General features: G+C 39.9%; 2 protein-coding genes across 3 annotated transcripts; both read left to right on the top strand.

The window, feature by feature from the left end:
* The first annotated feature begins 2,295 nt into the window (after positions 1 to 2,295).
* Positions 2,296 to 10,648, top strand: pdia3 (protein disulfide isomerase family A, member 3). The gene is made up of 13 exons (XM_015003860.2): positions 2,296 to 2,585; positions 3,982 to 4,060; positions 4,167 to 4,284; positions 5,577 to 5,684; positions 5,762 to 5,885; positions 6,003 to 6,119; positions 6,789 to 6,914; positions 7,001 to 7,183; positions 7,270 to 7,378; positions 8,507 to 8,635; positions 9,621 to 9,700; positions 9,824 to 9,881; positions 10,025 to 10,648. The coding sequence occupies exons 1-13, from the start codon at positions 2,452 to 2,454 to the stop codon at positions 10,145 to 10,147; spliced, it is 1,488 nt and encodes a 495-aa protein (XP_014859346.2). The 5' UTR covers positions 2,296 to 2,451; the 3' UTR covers positions 10,148 to 10,648.
* A 670-nt stretch (positions 10,649 to 11,318) lies between these two features.
* Positions 11,319 to 15,300, top strand: isg20 (interferon stimulated exonuclease gene). 2 transcript variants are annotated; one of them, XM_015003879.2, is made up of 4 exons: positions 11,319 to 11,420; positions 12,003 to 12,638; positions 13,556 to 13,756; positions 14,549 to 15,300. In XM_015003879.2, the coding sequence occupies exons 2-4, from the start codon at positions 12,027 to 12,029 to the stop codon at positions 14,732 to 14,734; spliced, it is 999 nt and encodes a 332-aa protein (XP_014859365.2). In that variant the 5' UTR covers positions 11,319 to 11,420; positions 12,003 to 12,026; the 3' UTR covers positions 14,735 to 15,300. The 2 variants fall into 2 exon arrangements, with proteins under 2 accessions (XP_014859365.2, XP_087862665.1); XM_088006539.1 differs by having other exon boundaries at positions 11,333 to 11,420; positions 12,086 to 12,638.
* Positions 15,301 to 20,301: the final 5,001 nt, after the last annotated feature.

Below are 20,301 nucleotides of genomic sequence, written 5' to 3'. Positions count from 1 at the left end.
GAGAGCAGTTTCTCTCTCTATTTTTTTTTTTATGTTTTTTTTTTTTGAAGGGTTTTGGAGAAAAAAAAAAGGTTCTGATGTCCCAAATACGCCCAGATTTCCTCCCTCACTCAGCAGTCAGACCATGTCACCACGGTGGATGGCTCATCTTCTCCTTGCTCCAAATATAGAAGAGGAGCAGCACGGTTGTCATGACGACCCCTCTGAGAAGCAGGGGGGCTTCTGTGAGGGGGGTAGCTGTCGATGGGGCTTTGTGGGAACAGGAAGAACATCTCTGCAGTACAAAAGTGTGACTTAGAGTCGCCGTGTCTGTCAGCTTCTGTCTCAGCTCTGCAGGTTTACAGTAAACAGCAGCAGGTGTGGCGGAAAGGCATCATGGGACTGAAGGATTACCACAGTCCACTGATCTCCTGCAGGCCTAAAACAATAAGATATGATGACGGAAACACTGTAGAAACACACTTTTTGCAGCAATACTCGTCCTGCCCATGCCTACGTGTGAAAACTTTAAACACTTTCTTACTGTTTATTTCAGGGGCTGTATTGTGTAAAATCGACTATTTTTGAGTTTTACATCATGTTGTAATGTTATTCTCCCAACAGAAACATACTTGGATTCTTGCTGTGATTTTTTTCATGAATGTTTGAGAAATCCTTTAATCTCCATGGCAACCATTAACCTGTGCAAAACGCCTGGTTGGACCTAGCTCCGCCCTTTGAGGGGCTATCTACTTCCTGTCTAGAATAATAACTATGCCGAAGTGAAAAGAAATACGGAGAGGAACAAGAAAAGCCTTAAATCTGAAGCTGGAGTTTTGTCAGAGAGTGCCATCTGGTGGCTGGTCCATATAATTGCAAAAAGGTACAAATCGAAAGCAGTTTTGTGAGGTTTTAATAATCTTCACTTCTTTACCAGCAGGTGAGAAAAAAAAGCTGTGTGAGGCGTGTCAACACAGAATCCAGCGATGGTCTTTCAGTCATCTCCAGTCGGTTTTATGTTTCAAACAATCTGGAGTCTCTGGTCTTAAACTTAAAGAGATTATTGGAAAACGTTCAGGACAACTGACAGCTGGATTTCCTGCCCGATACCCAGAAATTGACAATACTTAGAGAAGAAAATTCACTTCAGTTTATTGGTGTGAATGCTGTAAATCTCTACTTAAATCGAATACATTTTTAATCATAATTTGTTTTATTTACAATCTGATTTGCTTTTCAATTATATAATAAATGAGTTGAAATCATTTACTGAAATGTTATCTGCCTTGCTCATCAAGCTGTTTTGCTTCTTAAGCTAACGTAGCAGAGCGATATGGAAAAGTTTTCAACCAAGCATTTCCATTTTAGCTCTGATTATTATTATTATTATTATTATTATTATTATTATTATTATTATTATTATTATTGTTGTTGTTGTTGTTGTTGAACTACTGGAAAACGTCTGCTCACACTGTTTATTAATGTTCTCAAGCACGTTATTTTAGTAATTATATAGAGATAAATTACACATTTAGATGCTTTTTGCTTCAATTAGGCTGGTTCTGTAGGAATCCTGGATTTCATTTAGATGTATCATATTAAAGGGGGTGAAATAGAAATGAATGCAACTAATCTCATCTCAGATTTGTATTTATTATGAGAACAAAAGCTATGAGCCATCTATAGTTTTCCTTTCACTTCTCAGCTACTTTACAAAAAAGCAGCTTCTATGCACCACAAATCTGGAACAAACTTACAGAAAACTGCAAAACAGCTGAAACAATGAGTTCATTCAAATCAAGGCTAAAAAAAATCCCCGTTTCATAATTCCTGTATTATGCTTTTGTAGTTGCTGAAATGTGCTAAACAAATAAACTTGAAAAAGCCTCTTTAAATACGTTTAAATGGTGACAAAATGCGAAGCAGGTCAAGGGGTGAGAATACCGCTGCAAAGCACTGCAGTGCATTCCCATGAACTGGGTCGTTATACTGGAAGTCTCCATGATTCTCCATGAACACAAATTACGGCTCACAATATGGCTTCATTAACCCGGGAATTGAGCCACGTAATTTGTCTTTGTTAGTCGTAAAGAAAACATTTGTGCAGTTTGTGAATATCCCAAAGTTTCAAGTGAAGCATTAACATCTTAATTTCCGACTTTTGTCCGACCCCGATTGGCTCACGCGCGTTGACGATTGATTTCCCGAAATTTCATTGGTCAGTCAGAGCTGAGCGACGCAGTGAATCGACCAATAGGAGGCTGCCACACTGTGATTACGGGACGAGGCCGTGCTGCTTGTGAGCATCTTCACCTCCTCCTCCTCCGTCCCCTTTCTCTTTCAGTCTCGGCCCTGCTCTGAGTGTCCTGCGGCTTTTTGAAGAGTTGAAGACGGGCCGGCCACGACTCACGTCTGCAACTTGAAGTTTTTGTGACATTGAGGCCAAGAGACTGTTAGCCTTCTCGGTGTGCCATGTTGAGACTGATATTTTTGGCCGCTCTCGCTGGGTTCAGCCGGGCCAGTGATGTGCTGGAGTTCACGGATGACGATTTCGAAAGCAGGATTGGAGACCACGAGATCATTCTCGTGGAGTTCTTTGCACCTTGGTGAGTTTCTGCAGGTTTCATTCAGGGTGTCGAAACGGCGTCTTTGGTTAGCAAACGTAAGGGGGGAAATTTCTAATGAAAATTACGCCGTCGCCTCGCGGTAAAATGGACTCCACTCTGCAGAAATGTCGACTTAAAAATATGTTCAGTCTGTGAGCGTTTTAATTACTTTTATTTATTGGGATATATTTATTTTGTTTTCATAACAGTCGGGACTGTAAAATCCTGCTTGTTGGCTGCAGACCAAATATTAGCATGTTAGCTAGCGGTAGACGCTTAAGGCTATACGAATTGCAGTATTTAAATTAAATGACTAATTTAGTTAATTTTATAGCTTAATGGGACTTGCGGCTGTTAAAATGTAACATGTTTGCTGATTACCATGTAGTTTAGGTGTTGTAAATCTCGGTAATACAAGAGAATGAGGCTATAAGGAAGTTGGGGGCGTGTCATGTGATAGTTGTAACGCTCTGATTGGTTGGGGAAGTTTTGGTGTCCACCTCTGATTGGTCAACGACATATTTGACGTGTTTCTACGGTGCCAAACTTGAACAAATATATTAAAAATAGGTCAGACTTCAGATAAAAAGATTTTCTTTAAAAGTAAGGAAAATTTTACATTAAGAAATTGTTTAATAAAAATGTTAATGATGCATTTTTCCGTGGACTCCACTCAATAAGTGTTGTTGTTTTTTTTCTTGAGAAAATCTCTTTGGGAAAAATTACTTAAGCCATTACTATAGGAAGGTGATGTGTTAAAGACCAAACTAATGTGCGCTATATACGTGTTTTTGTTTTATTTGCTCACGGCCTTTTTTTCTTATTGTGTCTTATAATTTTTACAGTATATTTTAATTAATACATTTAAATCAGACACCAAGACATCAGTTGCAGCCAATTTTTCAGTCCTATCTTACTGTTACTTGTTTTCTTATTCTTTGCAGTTCACATCTTGAAACAAACCAGACTTTTTATCTTCCCACTTATAGATGAAGTGAGAATTAAACTAAATGTTTTATTTTTTTTTCCTATTATGCATCTCTAGATTTATTGTTTTGTCCCAATGTTCTTGGTTCAATAAAGTTAAACATTTTCCACTCAAGCTTTAGGTTGCTAGATGTGAAGCTTTACAGCTACACTTAACTGTTTTTGTAGAAGAAAAAAAAAGAAAATACAAAAATGTTCTACTCTGAAAATGTTTTAGAATTATTTCTTAAAAAATAAAATGGGGAAAAAATAAACTTTCTAGCTATTGTTCTACTCAACAATTTTAGTTAAATCTCCTTATTGTGCAGAAGTATCAGGTTTCTTGGACTCTTCAGCTCCTTTCCCTCCTCCGATCCGATATGTAAATCGTCCTCCTGTTTGATCGGTCCATGTCCTCTTTGTCCTTTAGGTGTGGTCACTGTAAACGTCTCGCCCCTGAGTACGAGGCAGCAGCCACGCGTCTAAAAGGCACCGTGTCGCTTGCCAAGGTATTGCGCAACACAGTTTGACTTTCCAAGCCATAGTGTAATTTTTCTGCTTTACCAACTGTTTGCTAGCCGTCTGTTTGCTAACAGTTTGCTTGCTATCGTGCAGGTTGACTGCACAGCTAACAGCAACACATGCAGCAAATATGGCGTCAGTGGCTACCCAACGCTGAAGATCTTCAGGGACGGAGAGGAATCTGGTCCCTATGATGGTCCCAGAACTGCAGGTATTCTATCTTGTTTTTTTTTTTTTTTCTTATGTGTATTAGAATATTGCTTTCAATATCGGTATTGGTCCCAATATTGAAAACATGTTTGACCAACGTAGTTGATCTATTGTTTTTGTCAGTTTTTTTGTTTAATTTTCATTGGCTGCTTTACTCCTAATTGCACTGACTGAACAAATTAAAGTTGTTTTTACATATTTGACCAATTTTGTGAAGCTATTGATGTATTTAAGTGAGCTGTACTGGTGCAGAGTTTTCAAATACAGTTGTAATTCAGTGCATTTGTCTGTTTTTTTTTTTGTTTTTTTTTTTTAAAAGAAACCTTTTAAGTTAATTCAGCTGTAACCCAGAGAACATGCAGCGGAAGTCAGAGTGGTGCCTGTTTCTGCAGTGTGTTCACTCGGGGACCTTCATACAAACACGCATCACATTTTTTGGTTTCCCTTTGGAAATCCAGAATTGGCTTTATTGACGAAGATTGTGTGCACAAATTTCCTGTCAAATTCTGAAGACGAAGGAAGTTTGTCTTCACTTGCAGCTCACAGACATTCAGTATAAATGTTGGAGGAAGTAAAATGGAGAATAAAAGGATCAGCATGTGCATCCAGGTTGGCCAAAGAGCAGCCAGGGGTCCGTTTGCGGCTCTTATGTGATTCTTATGTGGCCCCGAATATTAACTTAAACACCTGAAGTTGGGCCCCACCGGTCCATCTGGTACGGAAACATAGTTTTTCTTTATAAGGCTGAAATTTTTATCAACAAATTTATGTCTCGATATCAAAGTTATTTGATAAAGCTTTTATTAGCTATTCTGCTTCCTATTTATAAAAAGTAAGACAACAAACATCCAGAATGACACACATCCTGTTCTCATCGATAAGAATAAACTGCTTTTTTTTTTTTTTCCCTTTTCTAGAGCCACAAAATAGAAAAACATTTGTCATGAACAAAGACGTAGGAAACTGTAGACTTTTCTTTTGAAGAGGCAAATGTAAAAGCCTTCTGTTTTGGATCTGTGATCATTTACTAATCCATGATTGACCGTCATCAACACAGTTATTGCAGTTAAAAAAATCTTTCATTAACAATTAATTATTTTTATCTTAATTGAAAGAAAAAAATATTTGTGCTCCAAATGGACTTGGTCTGTCACATAGAATTACAATAAACACAACCGAGCAACAACAATGTGAAAGTTCATGAGGCATAAAAAACATTCATATATTTGATGACAAATGTGTTTTTTCTCAGTCTTTTTGGTAATCATCTTGTTGTTTTTTTGTCCCGTAAAGACGGGATTGTTAGTTTCCTGAAGAAGCAGGCGGGCCCAGCTTCAGTGGAGCTCAAGACCGAGGGAGACTTTGAGAAGTTCATAGCAGATCAGGACGCCAGCGTGATCGGTAAGTCCTGGTCGTGCATCCGATCCAGCCCGCCCAGCTTGATGTTAAAAATGTTTGTTCTGAATTTCTCTCGTCAGGATTCTTTGCTGACGACAAGAGCTCAGAGCAGACCGAGTTCCTGAAGGCCGCCAGCGCTTTGAGGGACGACTACCGCTTCGCCCACACCAACGCCGAGGCCCTGCTCAGCAGCCACGGCGGAGAGTGAGTTTCTGTGTCGCACGTCGGAGAACTAGGGAGGCAGGGGGGGATAAAAATGGTTCTGAAGTTTAAAATGAAGCGATGTACTTTAGTGAGGATGTTTCCTGTGTCTGATTGCAGGGGAGTCGTCCTGTTCCGTCCTCCACGTCTCGCCAGCAAGTTTGAAGATGGCTCCGTGAAATTCACCGAGGACAAATTCACCAGCAACAAAATCAAGAGGTTCATCCAGGACAACGTGTGAGTACAACCAACAATCGCTTTAGGAATCGATTAATTGGCACATTTAAGACTTTTATCCAATATTAGAAATGCATTAAAAGATGCAATTAAAGAAATATTCCTTTTCTGAGTGAGAAAATATAAATGTGTATTGCCTAAAATGCAGTACCATCGTTCTTAGTGTAAACTTGATCATTTTTAGCAAAAGATGCATTTGCAGCTGAAAACAGACGTCTAACATCAACGTGTGTGGAGCTCAGCCATCCTGCTTAATGTGGCAGCAACACAGTTTATTTATTTATTTTTCTTATCAACCAGTTAATTATTGGACACAATTTTGAGTTTGCTGTGTTCCCATTAAACATGAAATGTAATTAAAATCACACCTGAATACATGAGAAGTCATTAAAACGTTGCCGTGCCAACATTATTCCTGTCTTCTTTGTCTTTTCCACCAATAGTAGCATCCGTTTGTTGATCATGTGACTCGTAATGCAAAAAATGTGTTTTCATTGGAGTTTTGTGAAACGCAAACCAAAACCACTTCATCTTGGCGACAAAACTTAACAAAAAATTAGTTTTTATGAAATCTGCGCACTTCCACCGAGCAAATTTATTTTCAAAATGTCACCTTTTGAGGCCAGCATAAACGCAGCTGTTGATATTTTCCCGTTTTCTCCGTCCTAGCTTTGGAATCTGTCCCCACCTGACAGACGACAACAAAGACCAGCTGAAGGGCAAAGACCTGCTGGTGGCGTACTACGACGTCGACTACGACAAAAACCCCAAAGGCTCCAACTACTGGAGGAACAGGTGAGCGTCTCGGGCGATTCCTCCGCGCCGCTCGCCGACTCAGCTTTCTTCACACGCTTCTCCTTCTCTCGCCCTTCTCGTCCCAGAGTGATGAAGGTGGCCAAGGGCTTCCTGGACCAGGGGAAGAAGCTGAACTTTGCCGTCGCCAACAAGAACCAGTTCAGCCACGACCTGTCCGACTTCGGCCTGGACGGCGGCTCCGGGGAGCTGCCCGTCGTCGCCATCCGCACCGCCAAGGGAGACAAATACGTCATGAGCGAGGAGTTCTCGTGAGTCCACCAAGCTTCGCTTTAATATCTTTTTTGTTTGCTTGTTTGTTTTCTCCTCTGATTTCTTTTGTTTTCGTTGCCTGCAGCCGAGACGGAAAGGCTCTGGAGCGCTTCCTGCAGGACTTCTTTGACGGGAAGTTGAAGCGCTACCTCAAGTCGGAGAAAGTCCCTGAAAACAACGAGGGGCCCGTTAAGGTGAGGGATTCCTGGAGTGGCTGCTTGACGATGTCGATGTTGTTTCCTCCGACTATAAGGGATGGAAAATATGGATTTGAAAAAAAAATCTCCCCTTTCTTAAAAAAATTACATATGACAAATTTTTAGAAATATATTCTAACTCATTTGTAATGATGAAAATTATTGTGGATAACCCTGAGCATCTTCAACATGACTGTAGTGGATAAATGGCGTCTTCAGTCAGAGGCTTCTTCAAATTCGCTGTGGTATAGACTGCTACAGGAGATCCTTCCTGTCTGCAGTGATCAGCATCTACAGCAACTCTGAAGAATCTTTAATTAATGAATTCTATTTAATTTCCCTTTGGGATCAATAAAGTATTTCGGAGTTTTATTTTCTATTTGTAAGCTTTTCATTCTGCAAATTGATCTCAATTCAAAGTCCAACTAAATATAAGATGATGAGCTGATCCCGCTCTAAACAATGGAAGGCCAAAGTGTGCAATGATGGGGGTGGGGGGAATACAGATGTTCCAAAAAAGTAAATCTTCCTAAATGGCAAATTTTGATTAATGATTTAACTTAATTGATTCATTACCAGCTCCAGTGAGCTTGTCTGTCTGCTTGGTTTTCTTTAAATTAATCAAATGAGTACAAAACTCTGACAATTACCAATTTTGTGGAACTATTTTTTTTTTCTTTGACCAAGTAAATAAATGACAGGAAATATGTTTGGAAACTTTTCTGCCCAGGCTGGTTATCAGTGTGTGGGAACATTTGGAGGGAAGAATCTGTAGTTGGGTCAGTTGTGGCTGTAAAAGTTTCCTGTTTTAGTTTGTGGCTCCGATGGTTAAACAGATTGTATTTTATTTACAGTCTTGAACCCTTCCTGCATCACACAGGATGTTCTTCCCAAGTTTAAATATCAAGCAAAACTTCCTGGTTGAGACTGGAGTAATTTTAAGTTTAAGATGTCTGCAGTAACAGCTTCTGCACTGAAGGGTGGCGATGCTGGGATCTTGGTTGTGGTTCATCCACTGATCAGAAAACGGAGATTGGAGCCGGTCCAGGTGGAACTGTGCTGGTTCCGTTCAGCAGCAGACTAAGTGTGCAGGTTTGGACTGAGCCTTTGCCTCTCTGTCTCCAGGTTGTGGTGGCTGAGAACTTTGACTCCATCGTCAACGACGACAGCAAAGACGTCCTCATCGAGTTCTACGCGCCGTGGTGCGGCCACTGCAAGAATCTGGAGCCCAAATACAAGGAGCTGGGAGAGAAGGTAAGATCCTTTCTTTTTTTTTTTCTTGGTCATGCTCATACATGTTTTAGTTTTCTTGCTTTGTTTTTTATCTTTATCCAGTAAAACTACTAATTTCCTCAACTTTATTGGCTCTTATAGAATGCCAGCGCTCTGTAATTTGTCCTCATTTAGCTGTACTCTGACTGAACTCATAACCAAACATGACATTAATAATGATGTGAGTTTCTGGTGTTGGAGTAAAAATGGAGGTGAGCAGCAGCTGTGAAGAGAATCACTCCATTGCTGACTCGGTCAATCTTGAACTTATCAACAGAAAAGCCTCATTTCACTTGTTACAAACAGAAAATGGAGCTGCTTCAACGTGTTTTATTTATCATTTGTAGTGAAATCATCTCTGCGCATGTAGACCTGTCATGAGGACAAACTATCTTCGATAAATTCTCAGAGAATTTATTGCGATAAACGATATTATTGTTTTGTCTTTTAAAAATCTGCAGACTGGACCCACAATGCACCAGGGTCCAGACTCTTGTGTTTTTTGAGTGGGGAAAATAGAAACACTTAAAGCAATTTTATTTTCTTATTTTTTTTCTTATGCCAAGACTCTTATTGTGAAGCTTTAGGGGAAGTTCTAGCTAGCTTAATGGTGCTTTTAATTGAAGTAGAAACATTTTTCAGTCAAAACAGGCTGTTTCCCAACAGAGTGCCAAGTTAAACTCTTAAAGCAGATCATTGTGAAGATCACAACCGTCTAAAGGTTGCCTTGGTTACCGTCAGCCTGTCAGGTCTGCTCATCACATTTCCCTGAAACATCTTTAAAAGTTGTCGTATCCAAAACTCAGCAGCGTTTATAAAACTCGGTGCTGTTTTGTTGAAATATTCCTGCTTTTCTGTTTGAGACAAAACGTGTTCAAAACTTTGTGTAGTTTGAATTTCACGGTTAATATCCACCGTTTAGTCTTCCTCTTGAACTGATCTTAACGGGTCGCTTCTTGTTCTACAGCTGGCCGACGATCCCAATGTTGTTGTTGCCAAAATGGACGCCACAGCTAACGACGTGCCATCTCCATATGAAGTCAGTGGGTAAGTCCTGCATCGTCGTCTTTTTTTTTTGTTTTTTTTGTTTTTTCTCCCTTTGACTTCCTTGTTTTAAGAATTAACAATTGTATTTTAATGTCATGATTTATTTATTTTTTCTCTCCCCAGATTCCCCACAATCTACTTCTCCCCTGCTGGACGCAAAATGAGCCCAAAGAGATACGAGGTGAGTCACGGACTACCTGTTGGTTGTAAGGCCTCTGTGGGACGAGCGTTAGCCGCGGCTATAAATGCTAATGTCTGAACATGTCGGCAGTTGATACTTTGTCCCTATCAAATAAAGAGAACATCCTGCCGTTGTCTGTGCAGGGAGGTCGAGAGGTGAGCGACTTCATTTCCTACCTGAAGAAAGAGGCCACCAACCCCTTAGTGGTGCCAGAGGAGGGCAAGAAAAAGAAGAAGAAGAAGGACGATGACAAGTCAGAGCTATAGAGGCTCCCAACAGAAACTCAACGCCCCCCCACCCCACATCACAACAACAGGAGGAGGAGAATCGGGGAACAGAAAGAACTAAATTATATCCCACTCGCTTAGTGAACTACCAAAAGCTCTGAAGCCGACGTCAAAGACCCGGCCACTCCTTGGCTCCTCTGCTGCTCTGGAATCCTGTGGAAGGTGGAGAGGTGGTGGCCAGGGTCTGCCCGACCGTTTTACCACAATAAGAAATTTTTAGGGAAGAGGGACAGCTTTTTTTGAAATGAGATTTCTATTTCCTCTGGTCTGTCTACTACACCTCAGACTGATGCACTTTGGTTCGATACCAGTTTCCAGTCATCTGTCGCTTGTTTTTGTTCTCTTCATCACAGGGGGACAACTTTATTTTTCTTAGGGTTTTTTTTTTTTTTTTTTCCTTGTTCGTAACTGGTCTTTGTTTTTGTACATTTGGAAGGATTGTGAAATAAAAGGCCCACAAAACCTAAATGTCTTGTACAATCTTGTTTCTGATGTTTTTATTCTGCTGTGACAATTCAAAGCTTTCACCAAATTATTATTTAAAGAGCCGGAAAAGATTCTACAACGCCACATTACAGCCATAGTAGATGGAAAGAAAGGAGCACATTTCTGCCCCAAAAATCAGAACCTTTCTAAAAAACAAGGAAATTTGAGTTTGAAATGTCAAATTTGATAGAAATTTTGAGCTTTCTAGTAAATTTCTAACTCTCGAATAAAAATACTTCAAAGGGTGAATATTTAAAACTAATCTTTGGCAAAAGGTGAACAGAGGTTTTTGGTTTTTTTGGGTTTTTTTCCCCATTAATTTATTTTCAGAGTTGAAATATTTTGTGTACACCAAAAATATGGCAGAAATTAGTTGGAACTGAACTAACATCTCTACTGCAATATATAAAACCAAACCTATAAAATGAGTTATGTGTCAAATGTTTAGGTAGCCTCAAATCAAACATCCTAAAAAATTATTTAAATTTAGTTTCCACTAGCTGCTGTTCAAAATGTCTCGGCATATTCGACTAATTTAATTGGGGAAGATTTCCAGTAAATTAAGTAACATGAGACTGTTTTGATGGATGACCGAACACAAACCTGTAAAATAATCTTTTGTAGCAGTAACTGACGTAATGCTACATCCTACCACTAGGCGGTGCTGAGATGGAGCACTTCTGATAAACCATGAACGAGGAAGAGAACGGAGTCGGCAGGGAACTTGTTCGGGCATGATCCTGTTGTCCACGTGCAGCTTCAGAAGGTACGTAACGATTCAGGATTTCTTTTTAAAAGGTTAACTGATTTTAATTGTTACAAACGATAACAAATGACATATATTGAAAACACGATGATTTGACGTTTATTTGCCATTATATCTGTTAAGTGTTTTTTTCCTCTGTAGCTCATTTTGTTATACCGTGTACCAATTTGCATTCACATATCTACAGTTTAAAGTTAATCGAAGGTGCTAACAAAACTATAAACGATATAAATTACTAAACTACGTCTTCATAAACTGTATACGTCACTGTTCAATTCGGCTTATGTCCTGTTTGTCAAAATGAATATTTTGAATGGAAATTACGTGGTCATGTGGAGAATATGTCACAATTCGCTTTGTGGTCAATAAATATAACTAAACTGAAAAAAATGTATTCAATTCTGCTCGGCTTTTAATTGGCTTTGAGCGATACTTGGAGTGATACTTGGAGTTTGTGTAAAAGTGTAAACTTGGCTTAATTTTTATGAATGTTGTCCTCACATTGTAGCCTCTGTAACACAAAGTAACATTTTGTGACTATAGTTAATACTAATTCTTCCTTTCTGACTTTTTCCGCCCCAGATGTGACCATGAGACACTTATTACATGATGTCCGATCCGTCAAAAAGAAATAAAGTATCACACGGCTTTCTTGGCAACTACAGGTATCTGTGCAAGAAGTCCATGACGGTTCGTGCAATGGAGAGCACCGTAGCCAGGAAGAAACACCAAGATGTGAACGCTACCTCCAACAGGAGGAGGAGGAGGAAGAAGAGACCCCGCTCCCTGAGCGAACCCCTGGAAGCAAACGCGCTGATGAAGAAGGCGAAATTAGTCGAGCCGAACACGGACAGCACTTTAAACTCCGCGCCAGAGCCGGACCACCACAGTGTGACGGCAGTGCTCAGAGACAGCTGGGAGGTTGACAGCGGTTTCTCCGAGAGCAGCCCCCCCGCTAGCGGCCGCAGCTCCCCCTTCCTCGGTCCGAGCCCCCTGGCTTCCTCCGTGGTGGCGCTGGACTGCGAGATGGTGGGCACCGGGCCCGGCGGCCGCTGCAGCGCGCTGGGCCGCTGCAGCATCGTCGACTACCATGGCAACGTCTTGTACGATAAATATGTCCGACCGTGTCAGCCCGTCACGGACTTCCGAACGCCCTGGAGCGGGATCCGCCGGCACCACCTCCACAACGCCGTACCTTTCGCCCAGGCCCAAGAGGAGGTAGGGCTCTTCCGGTTCACCTCAAGATCTATTACAGATGCTTGTTTTTAATGCATATCTACCAGCTACCCAAATCTATAACGGTGTATAAGGGCTGGAGTACATATCTTCCTTAAAAAGTAAAACTGAATTTTTCTTGAAAATTTCAGAAATGTTGTAGAACAAACATCTCAGCTTCAAAAGTCAAAAATTTGTGAGGAAAAGAAAAATCATAAATTGTGATTAATCTTTGAAATTTTATATAAAAAACTTGGAAATTTGAGTTTCAGAAACTGAAAATTTGCAAGACAAAACTGACAATTTTATATTAATCTCAGAAATATTCAAGGGGGAAGAAAATTCTGAACTCCAGAAGTCGAACGTTTGTGAGAAAAAAAAAAAACTTAAAAAATTTTAATTAAAAATTAAATTAAATTAAAAATGCCACTTAGCAATTTACTAATTTTATTTACGCATAACTTTTAAGTTACACGCACAATTTTTTTGTATTTTGCGTACACATTATTTTTGATAGCTTTCTTACTCCATATTTTGAGAAACTCCGAAAATTAATAAAAGTGGAACTCTTTCAACTTTTGAAACTAAGAAAATTTCTGGGGTGTATTTTTTCTATAGAACTTCTAAAATTTAGAGATTTTTGGTGGAAATGTACTCCCTTTTTTTCTGTCTGAATCTGTTTTACCAAGCAAACTGAAATTAGAGCCTCTACTTTCAACCAAATATTCTTTGGTCCAAATGTTTTCCCTATAGCTCTGTCTGTTTATACATCTTTTGTTTAGCTGGTGTTTAGTTAAGACCACAGGGAAAATCTTATTTTCATAAACATAAGTAATTGTTCTCCATAGCCTAAAAGACGGCCATTTTTAATCTAACAAACCATCTGTACTGGGTAAAATGGTATAATTCTCCCGCTGCAGATCCTCGCTATACTTGAAGGCAAGGTGGTGGTGGGTCATTCCATCTACAACGACTTTGAGGTGCTGAACATGGACCATCCCAGTCACATGGTCAGAGACACCAGTACGACGCGCCACCTCCAGCACCTGGCTGGGTTCCCTCATGGACGCCGCTCTTCTCTTAAGCTGCTGGCCAACAAGCTGCTGAACCGGAGGATCCAGGTAAGAGCTGTGGACTTAACCAGTTCTCACTTTCTGTGGCTACTTCTGTGAAAATAATTGGTCAGCAAAATTGGTTTTCATCATGCTTGAGAGCTTCTCTGGGTCAGTTTATCCATTAGCATGTTCATAAACTCGCTAAGTGTGCTAACATGCTAACCATTTTGCACCACCTACTAGTGGTGCGTCGATAAATCAACCACTGTTTAATTCGTAGGTTTTACGTAGGTTATTTTTCTCCTGGGAATTTTCGGTTAGGGAAAAGTTTGAGTTACACTATTGGAGAATTGAAAGGTGGCTGTACTCTTAAATATATAAGTAAAAGAAATAAATCACGGAGACGTAGTTCTTGTTGCTAGGCCATAGACGAGCCGGAGATTTATTACACTACCACGGATTCCTCATTACAGTTTCATCAGTTCAATATTCAAAAATCTTCCAAAGTCTCAACAAAAAATCTCCCTGTATTCTTAACATCACCCTTTTTTATACATTCTCATCTTCACTGATGTGAGTTTGGAAAGTTTCAACCAATGGCGTTGCTACTCTTGATTTGTGTAAGGCTTCTGGCATGTGTATTGGATGACCTTTAAAATATTTGAGACCTCATGAACTCAACATCTGCTCCATTTCAGAATTGCTGAATAGACCAATTTATTTCAGATTGTTGATCTTATTTGCGCTTTGCACGCAAATAAGATCAACACGCATTTGGTAGATGATGTTTATTGGGAGTAACACAACCTTCCTGCTGTCACACTAACTGCGCTGCCCCCTGTTGGCTGCTCCATCCAGGCTGGGAGAAGGGGCCACTGCTCAGTGGAGGACGCCCTGGCTGCACTGGACCTCTACAAGCTGGTGCAGGGCGCCTGGGAGCAGGAGATGGAGAGGAGGCTGGGCGACGAGCCGACCGTCCACCCCATGGATCACTACATGCAGGACGAGTTCTGGCCGGACGAGGTCCTAACAGATGGCCTGTGACGACCATTCACCACTTCATGTCGAACTGCTGGGATCTCAGATTCAACTTCCTGAGGTGCAATAGAAACTTCAATGGTGGAATTTTTCATCTTTTTTTCCCAAGATGAAAAGGTTACAGCAAGTAAAGCGTTTTTATTTCCTTGTTGTGACGCTGAAAGTTAAATCATGGTGATTTCTGTCATATTTATTATTAAAAACTTGATTGTATTTTGAATTAATGGTGCAGTTAAAGTTGAGGTTACAGTTCTCTGTTTTCTGCTTTTGCCTCAAAGGTGAGAAGCAACAGAATGTTTCTGAGTGGAATTAAAGATGGATGAAACATTCATTCATTCATTCAGTCATAACAAACTAGTTGAACTACTAGTTTGGTGGAGGTTAACCAATGCTGTTGGATGTGATGTAAACAGGTTAAACCTCCTAAACCAGACTCAGCCTAGAGAGAGCGGCGGGTTCTGCTGCTCTCAGGTGGATTTGCAGCTGAGTTTGAAACGTGATGGTTACCTTTTCATTACCTCTGGTTTTATGCTGTCCTTCAGGATGTGCAAAATAAAGCAGTTTGGTTCAAATCAGTGTGACGTGGCTTTTTATATAAAGTACATTTAGACTTACACCAGCGTATTATGGCCTTTGTAGATAGAAGGGAAAAAGAGTCAATTTCCATCAAAAAACTGAACATTTTTTTAGATTAATCTCAGAAACTTTCTACAAAAGTTTCAGGCTTTGTTTTCTCTACAATCCATAATCTACTGTTGTAGTGCTGTGCATCAATATCACATCTTTCATACAAGCTGCTGAGCAAAGTGCTTTGACTGATTGAAAACAGCCTGTTGCACTCCCTAAAAAAATAAAAGCAGGAAAAATTGAAAAATAAAATGACGATAAGTGGATTATTTAAAAATTAAGAATGAAATTGTTTAACTACAATTATAGATTAATAGGCATAAGTTTGCTAGTTAGTGTAGTCACTGATTAACTGTTTTCTTAAGCAACATACACTGGGATGATTGACAGCTCTAAGACCCTCCCCCTCACTCTGATTGGTTGTTTCTGACGGCTGTGTATTTCTGTAGAGGGCAGAGGACCTCGGACATGGACGGCTTCAACAATTGTGTTTTTAAAAAAAACCATGAAAGTTAAATACTGCTGCTTTCTCAGGACGAATATAAATATATGAAATATTGAATCTTTCTTCATTTTGAGTCTCGAATATAGGCTGGAACAAAAAGGACAGAATCTAAGAGGAAATGGGAACAGAAAAAGAAATGAGATGGATTCAGAGTAGATTAAACGTCAAATAAAATCATTTTTGAACAAAATAACTCGGGTAAAAGTTGGATTAAAAATGTTTTATTTATGGAAATGTCCTCCTCAGGACTTAGGGGAGTTTATTGCAAAGGTGAGGCTCTTTAGGCAGCATCGCCAGATGTTTCACTTTGCACTTTAGGAATAGGCTTTAACACATTTCATTTAACCAAAGGAAGACGGTAAAACAAAACACATTTCCAAAACTACTAATGTACACATTAAGAACACATAATTTTAAGAACTCCACCTGCTGTCCATCTGACAGATTTCCCTTTCTCAGCTCCATAAAACACCTCAGTGTCTTCTGCTGTTGAGAAATATTTGAAGTGTTGTCCAAAATCAGCTGGTGGGAGTCTCACAAAGAGCTGGACCAGGAAATGACATCATTTTATGTCCAAATAGGTCACAAAATTCACCTTTGTAAGGTTGGACAGAGCCAGGATTATTCCCTAATGCTGTTTAAACACTTAGTATCAGAAAGAGGTATTAATCCACTGAAAACAATATAGATTCACCTTAAAATAAACACTCAACTCTGCCCACGCCGTGAATTAGTGTGTTACGGATTGTTTTGTAAGTGTGAGCAGATAAAGCCGCTTTGTGACAAGTTGGGAGAGCAGTGGCCCTCTTTTATTCCGTAAATAGCTTTACACTGTTCTCCCTCGAACACACACACACACACTCACACACACTTTCCAACAATAAAAATACAGATTTCAGAGCGAAGCCCCCAGGGGAACAGAGTGCCATTGTTTGTCAGATCCTTCTAATTTCGCCCCCCGAGCCTCTTTATGGAGCCGATTTAGCAGATTACTGGACGGGGGCCCGCTGGGGTCAGCGAGGGTGAAACCGACAATCTACCGGTGAGAAATTCAGAAATGACACCCCAAAAGCAGAATAATCTCAGATATTTTTATATATGTAATTATATTTCCTTGTACTGGATCCTTACAATCGAGATGTAAAGGTGATTATTGTATGACTGTCTATCGGGAGACAGCTGTCATACATATAAGAACTATAATGTTACCTCTGGGATTGTTTTGATTCCGTGTTTGCAGAAGTCTAAACTGAAATAGAAAATAAAATACCGCTATATAATTGCACATCGCTGTGTATGTAACCAGTTTTAAATTAAATCAATATTTAAACATTTTTCTTGAAATATTTTATATAAAATTTAATGAATGAATTAATTTATTTTTTAAATTACATCAACAAAACTGCGCGGAAGAAAACAAACATTGTGAACACACCATCCCCAGTGTGAAACATGGTGGCGGCGGCATCATAATGTGGGGATGGTTTGCTTCAGCAGGGTCAAGGGAACCGGTCAGAGAAGCGAAGAGGCTGGATGGAACTAAATGCACAGAAAATCCTTGAGGAAAACCTGCAAAACACTTGAGACAGTAAGGAGGTTTACATGGCAGCAGGAGATCAGGAGGCTGAATATAAATGGATACTACGTATAATCGCACGTTGTTCAATTACATGCTACAATTAAATGATTTTGGAATGTGATCCTCCAGAACCACAACCAAACACGGAGAAGCAGCATTCGGACTTCATGCTCCACAAATCTGAAACAAACTTCCAGAAAAACGCCAAACTGCCGAAACAGGCTGTTCAGTGCTGCCTTTGATTAATAACAACTGGAACTATGACCAATGTACTTGACTTATATTTGCTCAGTTGACAAAGTGGAACACTTATAATTGCTTGTTTAAAAATGAGCTGCTGTGTAATGTTGCTGAAATGTTTTTTACAGATAAACTTCACCACTTCTCGTCGTGGGTCATTCAAAATACAAACGTTTCAAGTTGTAACATGAAGTTTGAAAGAACCTTAAACGGTATTAATAAATGTGAAGCAGACCAACAGAGACTCCACTTGTCCGTCACTTGTCACATTTAAATCCTCCTGGAATCTGATCGAATCCCGATGTTTGTTCGAAACATTACATCACCAGAAAACGTGCGCCGGCTTCCCTTTTCTCAACAGGAGCTCCTCCGCCCGCCTTCCCCTCACACCTAGTGCCACTTTCACGCTGATTGAATGGAGACACGAAGAAAAAAAAAAAAAAACTAAAATCTGCTGGCCGTAATCTGGTGTGACGCCACTAATCCCAGCACTACAAAATCCCAGGTCCCTTCCACCTCTGGTCCACACCGACCGCTGCCACTCTCCACCTTCTCCTCCACATCACCATCAGGTAAGCTTCCTCTCCTCAGCATCTTCATCCCCCTGCTGTAGACGTCAGGCAGAAATTAAAACCATTCCCTTCAATCTTTCAGTTCCACAGAAAAGTGTTTTTCATCTTGTTAGAAAGATTTTATTGTTGGTTTTCAGTCATTCCTACATAAAGTCTTCATGCAATATTAAATCATTTATAAAAAATACTTTTAAACTTTCAATAAGTGTAGTACTGAGATGTTAACAAACCAAAAACAACTATATTTATGTCCACTGAGTTCACAATTAACCTAAAAGGGCCTGAAACCTCCTGACAAATCCTCCAGAAATAGGCGAGCATCAAATATAGCTCAGTCAGGTTACCCTGAGAGCCGGGAGGACGGAATAAAGGGGATTAATACGGAAGCACAGAGTGTTGATTGTTCTCTCATTTACAGGAATTCACAAAATCCCTGTTTTTCTGCAGAACTCGTAAAGCCGATCGGAAGAGCAGGAAGCATGGCTGTAGTCGTAAGTATTTTCCCACATTTACTCTGTTAAAGCTGCTTCTAAAACTATTTGTGTGTGTGTGTGTGTGTGTGTGTGTGTGTGTGTGTGTATGCGTGTGTGTGTGTGTGTAAAATAACTCTTAAGTGTGTGTAAAATAACTCTTAACTTGATTTAGGCATAGTTTGTTAGCCATTGATCAACACATCAGGGTCAGTTTTCTATTTATAAATACAAATAAAAATTTTAATTTTAAATTTAAAAGATACCCTCATCAAAAACAAGCTTGCAACAGGATATAACATCACGTAAGGCAACTGATTGGAGGCGTTAGTAGTTTTCTCCCTTTTGATTTAATGGAGGTGCTTGCTTTCATTCTGCGCGGCTAAAGCCAAATATTACAGCCATTCGTGCCAAAAAAGTCCCACATTTTTCGGGTTTCACTGGAAGGAACTTTAACTCTCTAATGCGATTGCATTTATTCATTGTATAAAAGGTAAAAACGTGTTGAATTTGGTCAGATGGAAAATATTAAACTGGAATATTAAATTGTTTTTACTAGCTTAACTTCTGAAGACGACCAATGTCGCGATTTGCTTCAGCTTCGCCAGCCGCGACGGCATTCCTCATCACCTTAGAATCAAAAACAAAACAAAACACTGTATGGCATCTTTAAAATCTTGGTCAAAATTAAAGGAGGGAAGGAGCCGTGACTGAACGACAGCCACCAGCAGCTACGGTAGCCTGAGCTTCTAATCTGGTTTCCTGGTTCACACGTCGTCCTCGGTGTGCATTTACAGGCTTTCCTGGACTCATGTGAGCAAGATTAATAAAAATCACACACACACGCACACACACACACACACACACACACACACACACTGAGGCCTATTGATTATGGTCCAATAACACTGAAGAACAGGCTTTCCTACCCATGTGGATTAGATGACTGAAGCTCAAAGAGCACAACCAGCTCATGTGACAGAATTATATGGACATAGAAAAGCGTTTAGCTTCATCCAGAGCTCTGCACTGAGTAAAGGTTTCATTTTAGATCTTGAAGAAGTGTGTTCAAGTGTGAATCATTATACAAAAAAGAGGAGTAAATTTCCACCAAAAATCTCCAAATTTTGAGATTAATCTCAGAAATTTTCAAGAAAAAAAAACATGGAAATTTCAGACTTCAAAAGTCAAACAAGTTTCCAAATTTTTTTATTTTTTATTTTATTTTTTTTAAAGGTTTTATTGGCTCTAGTGGCCTTTATTTGACAGGAAAATGGAAAATGAGAGAAGGGGAAGACATGCAGCAAAGGTTGCCAGGTTGGGATTCGAGCCTGCGACAGCCACGTCGAGGACTAGGGCCTCCACATGTGGGTTGTGCTTAACCCCTGCACACCCCAATTTTCTGAGATTTTTGACCGAAACTTACTATCTATGTACAATGGCACTAATACGCCAATCGAGAACTGGTTCCCAGGAGTTAAATTCCTTGGAATCGTTCAGCCGACTGTCTAGCGACTCGTCTTGTGGGCTCCAATAACTTCCAGACGTATCTGTGTGATGGCGTGTCGTACACACTCCGT

Source organism: Poecilia mexicana, unplaced genomic scaffold (genome assembly GCF_051168715.1).
Source record: "Poecilia mexicana isolate PSO_F unplaced genomic scaffold, ASM5116871v1 scaffold_6, whole genome shotgun sequence".
In the NCBI taxonomy this organism is placed as follows: domain Eukaryota; kingdom Metazoa; phylum Chordata; class Actinopteri; order Cyprinodontiformes; family Poeciliidae; genus Poecilia; species Poecilia mexicana.
Note: the sequence above shows the minus strand (reverse complement) of the source record. Positions and strands in the feature narration are given on the sequence as shown.

Excerpts from the sequence above, each read along its gene's own strand:
- pdia3 (XM_015003860.2), top strand. The coding sequence starts at position 2,452 with ATGTTGAGACTGATATTTTTGGCCGCTCTCGCTGGGTTCAGCCGGGCC. Across the intron at positions 6,120-6,788 it reads AGGTTCATCCAGGACAACGT|CTTTGGAATCTGTCCCCACC; the intron begins GTGAGTACAACC and ends TCTCCGTCCTAG. Across the intron at positions 9,882-10,024 it reads TGAGCCCAAAGAGATACGAG|GGAGGTCGAGAGGTGAGCGA; the intron begins GTGAGTCACGGA and ends TTGTCTGTGCAG.
- isg20 (XM_015003879.2), top strand. The coding sequence starts at position 12,027 with ATGATGTCCGATCCGTCAAAAAGAAATAAAGTATCACACGGCTTTCTT. Across the intron at positions 12,639-13,555 it reads TCGCCCAGGCCCAAGAGGAG|ATCCTCGCTATACTTGAAGG; the intron begins GTAGGGCTCTTC and ends CTCCCGCTGCAG. Across the intron at positions 13,757-14,548 it reads TGCTGAACCGGAGGATCCAG|GCTGGGAGAAGGGGCCACTG; the intron begins GTAAGAGCTGTG and ends TGCTCCATCCAG.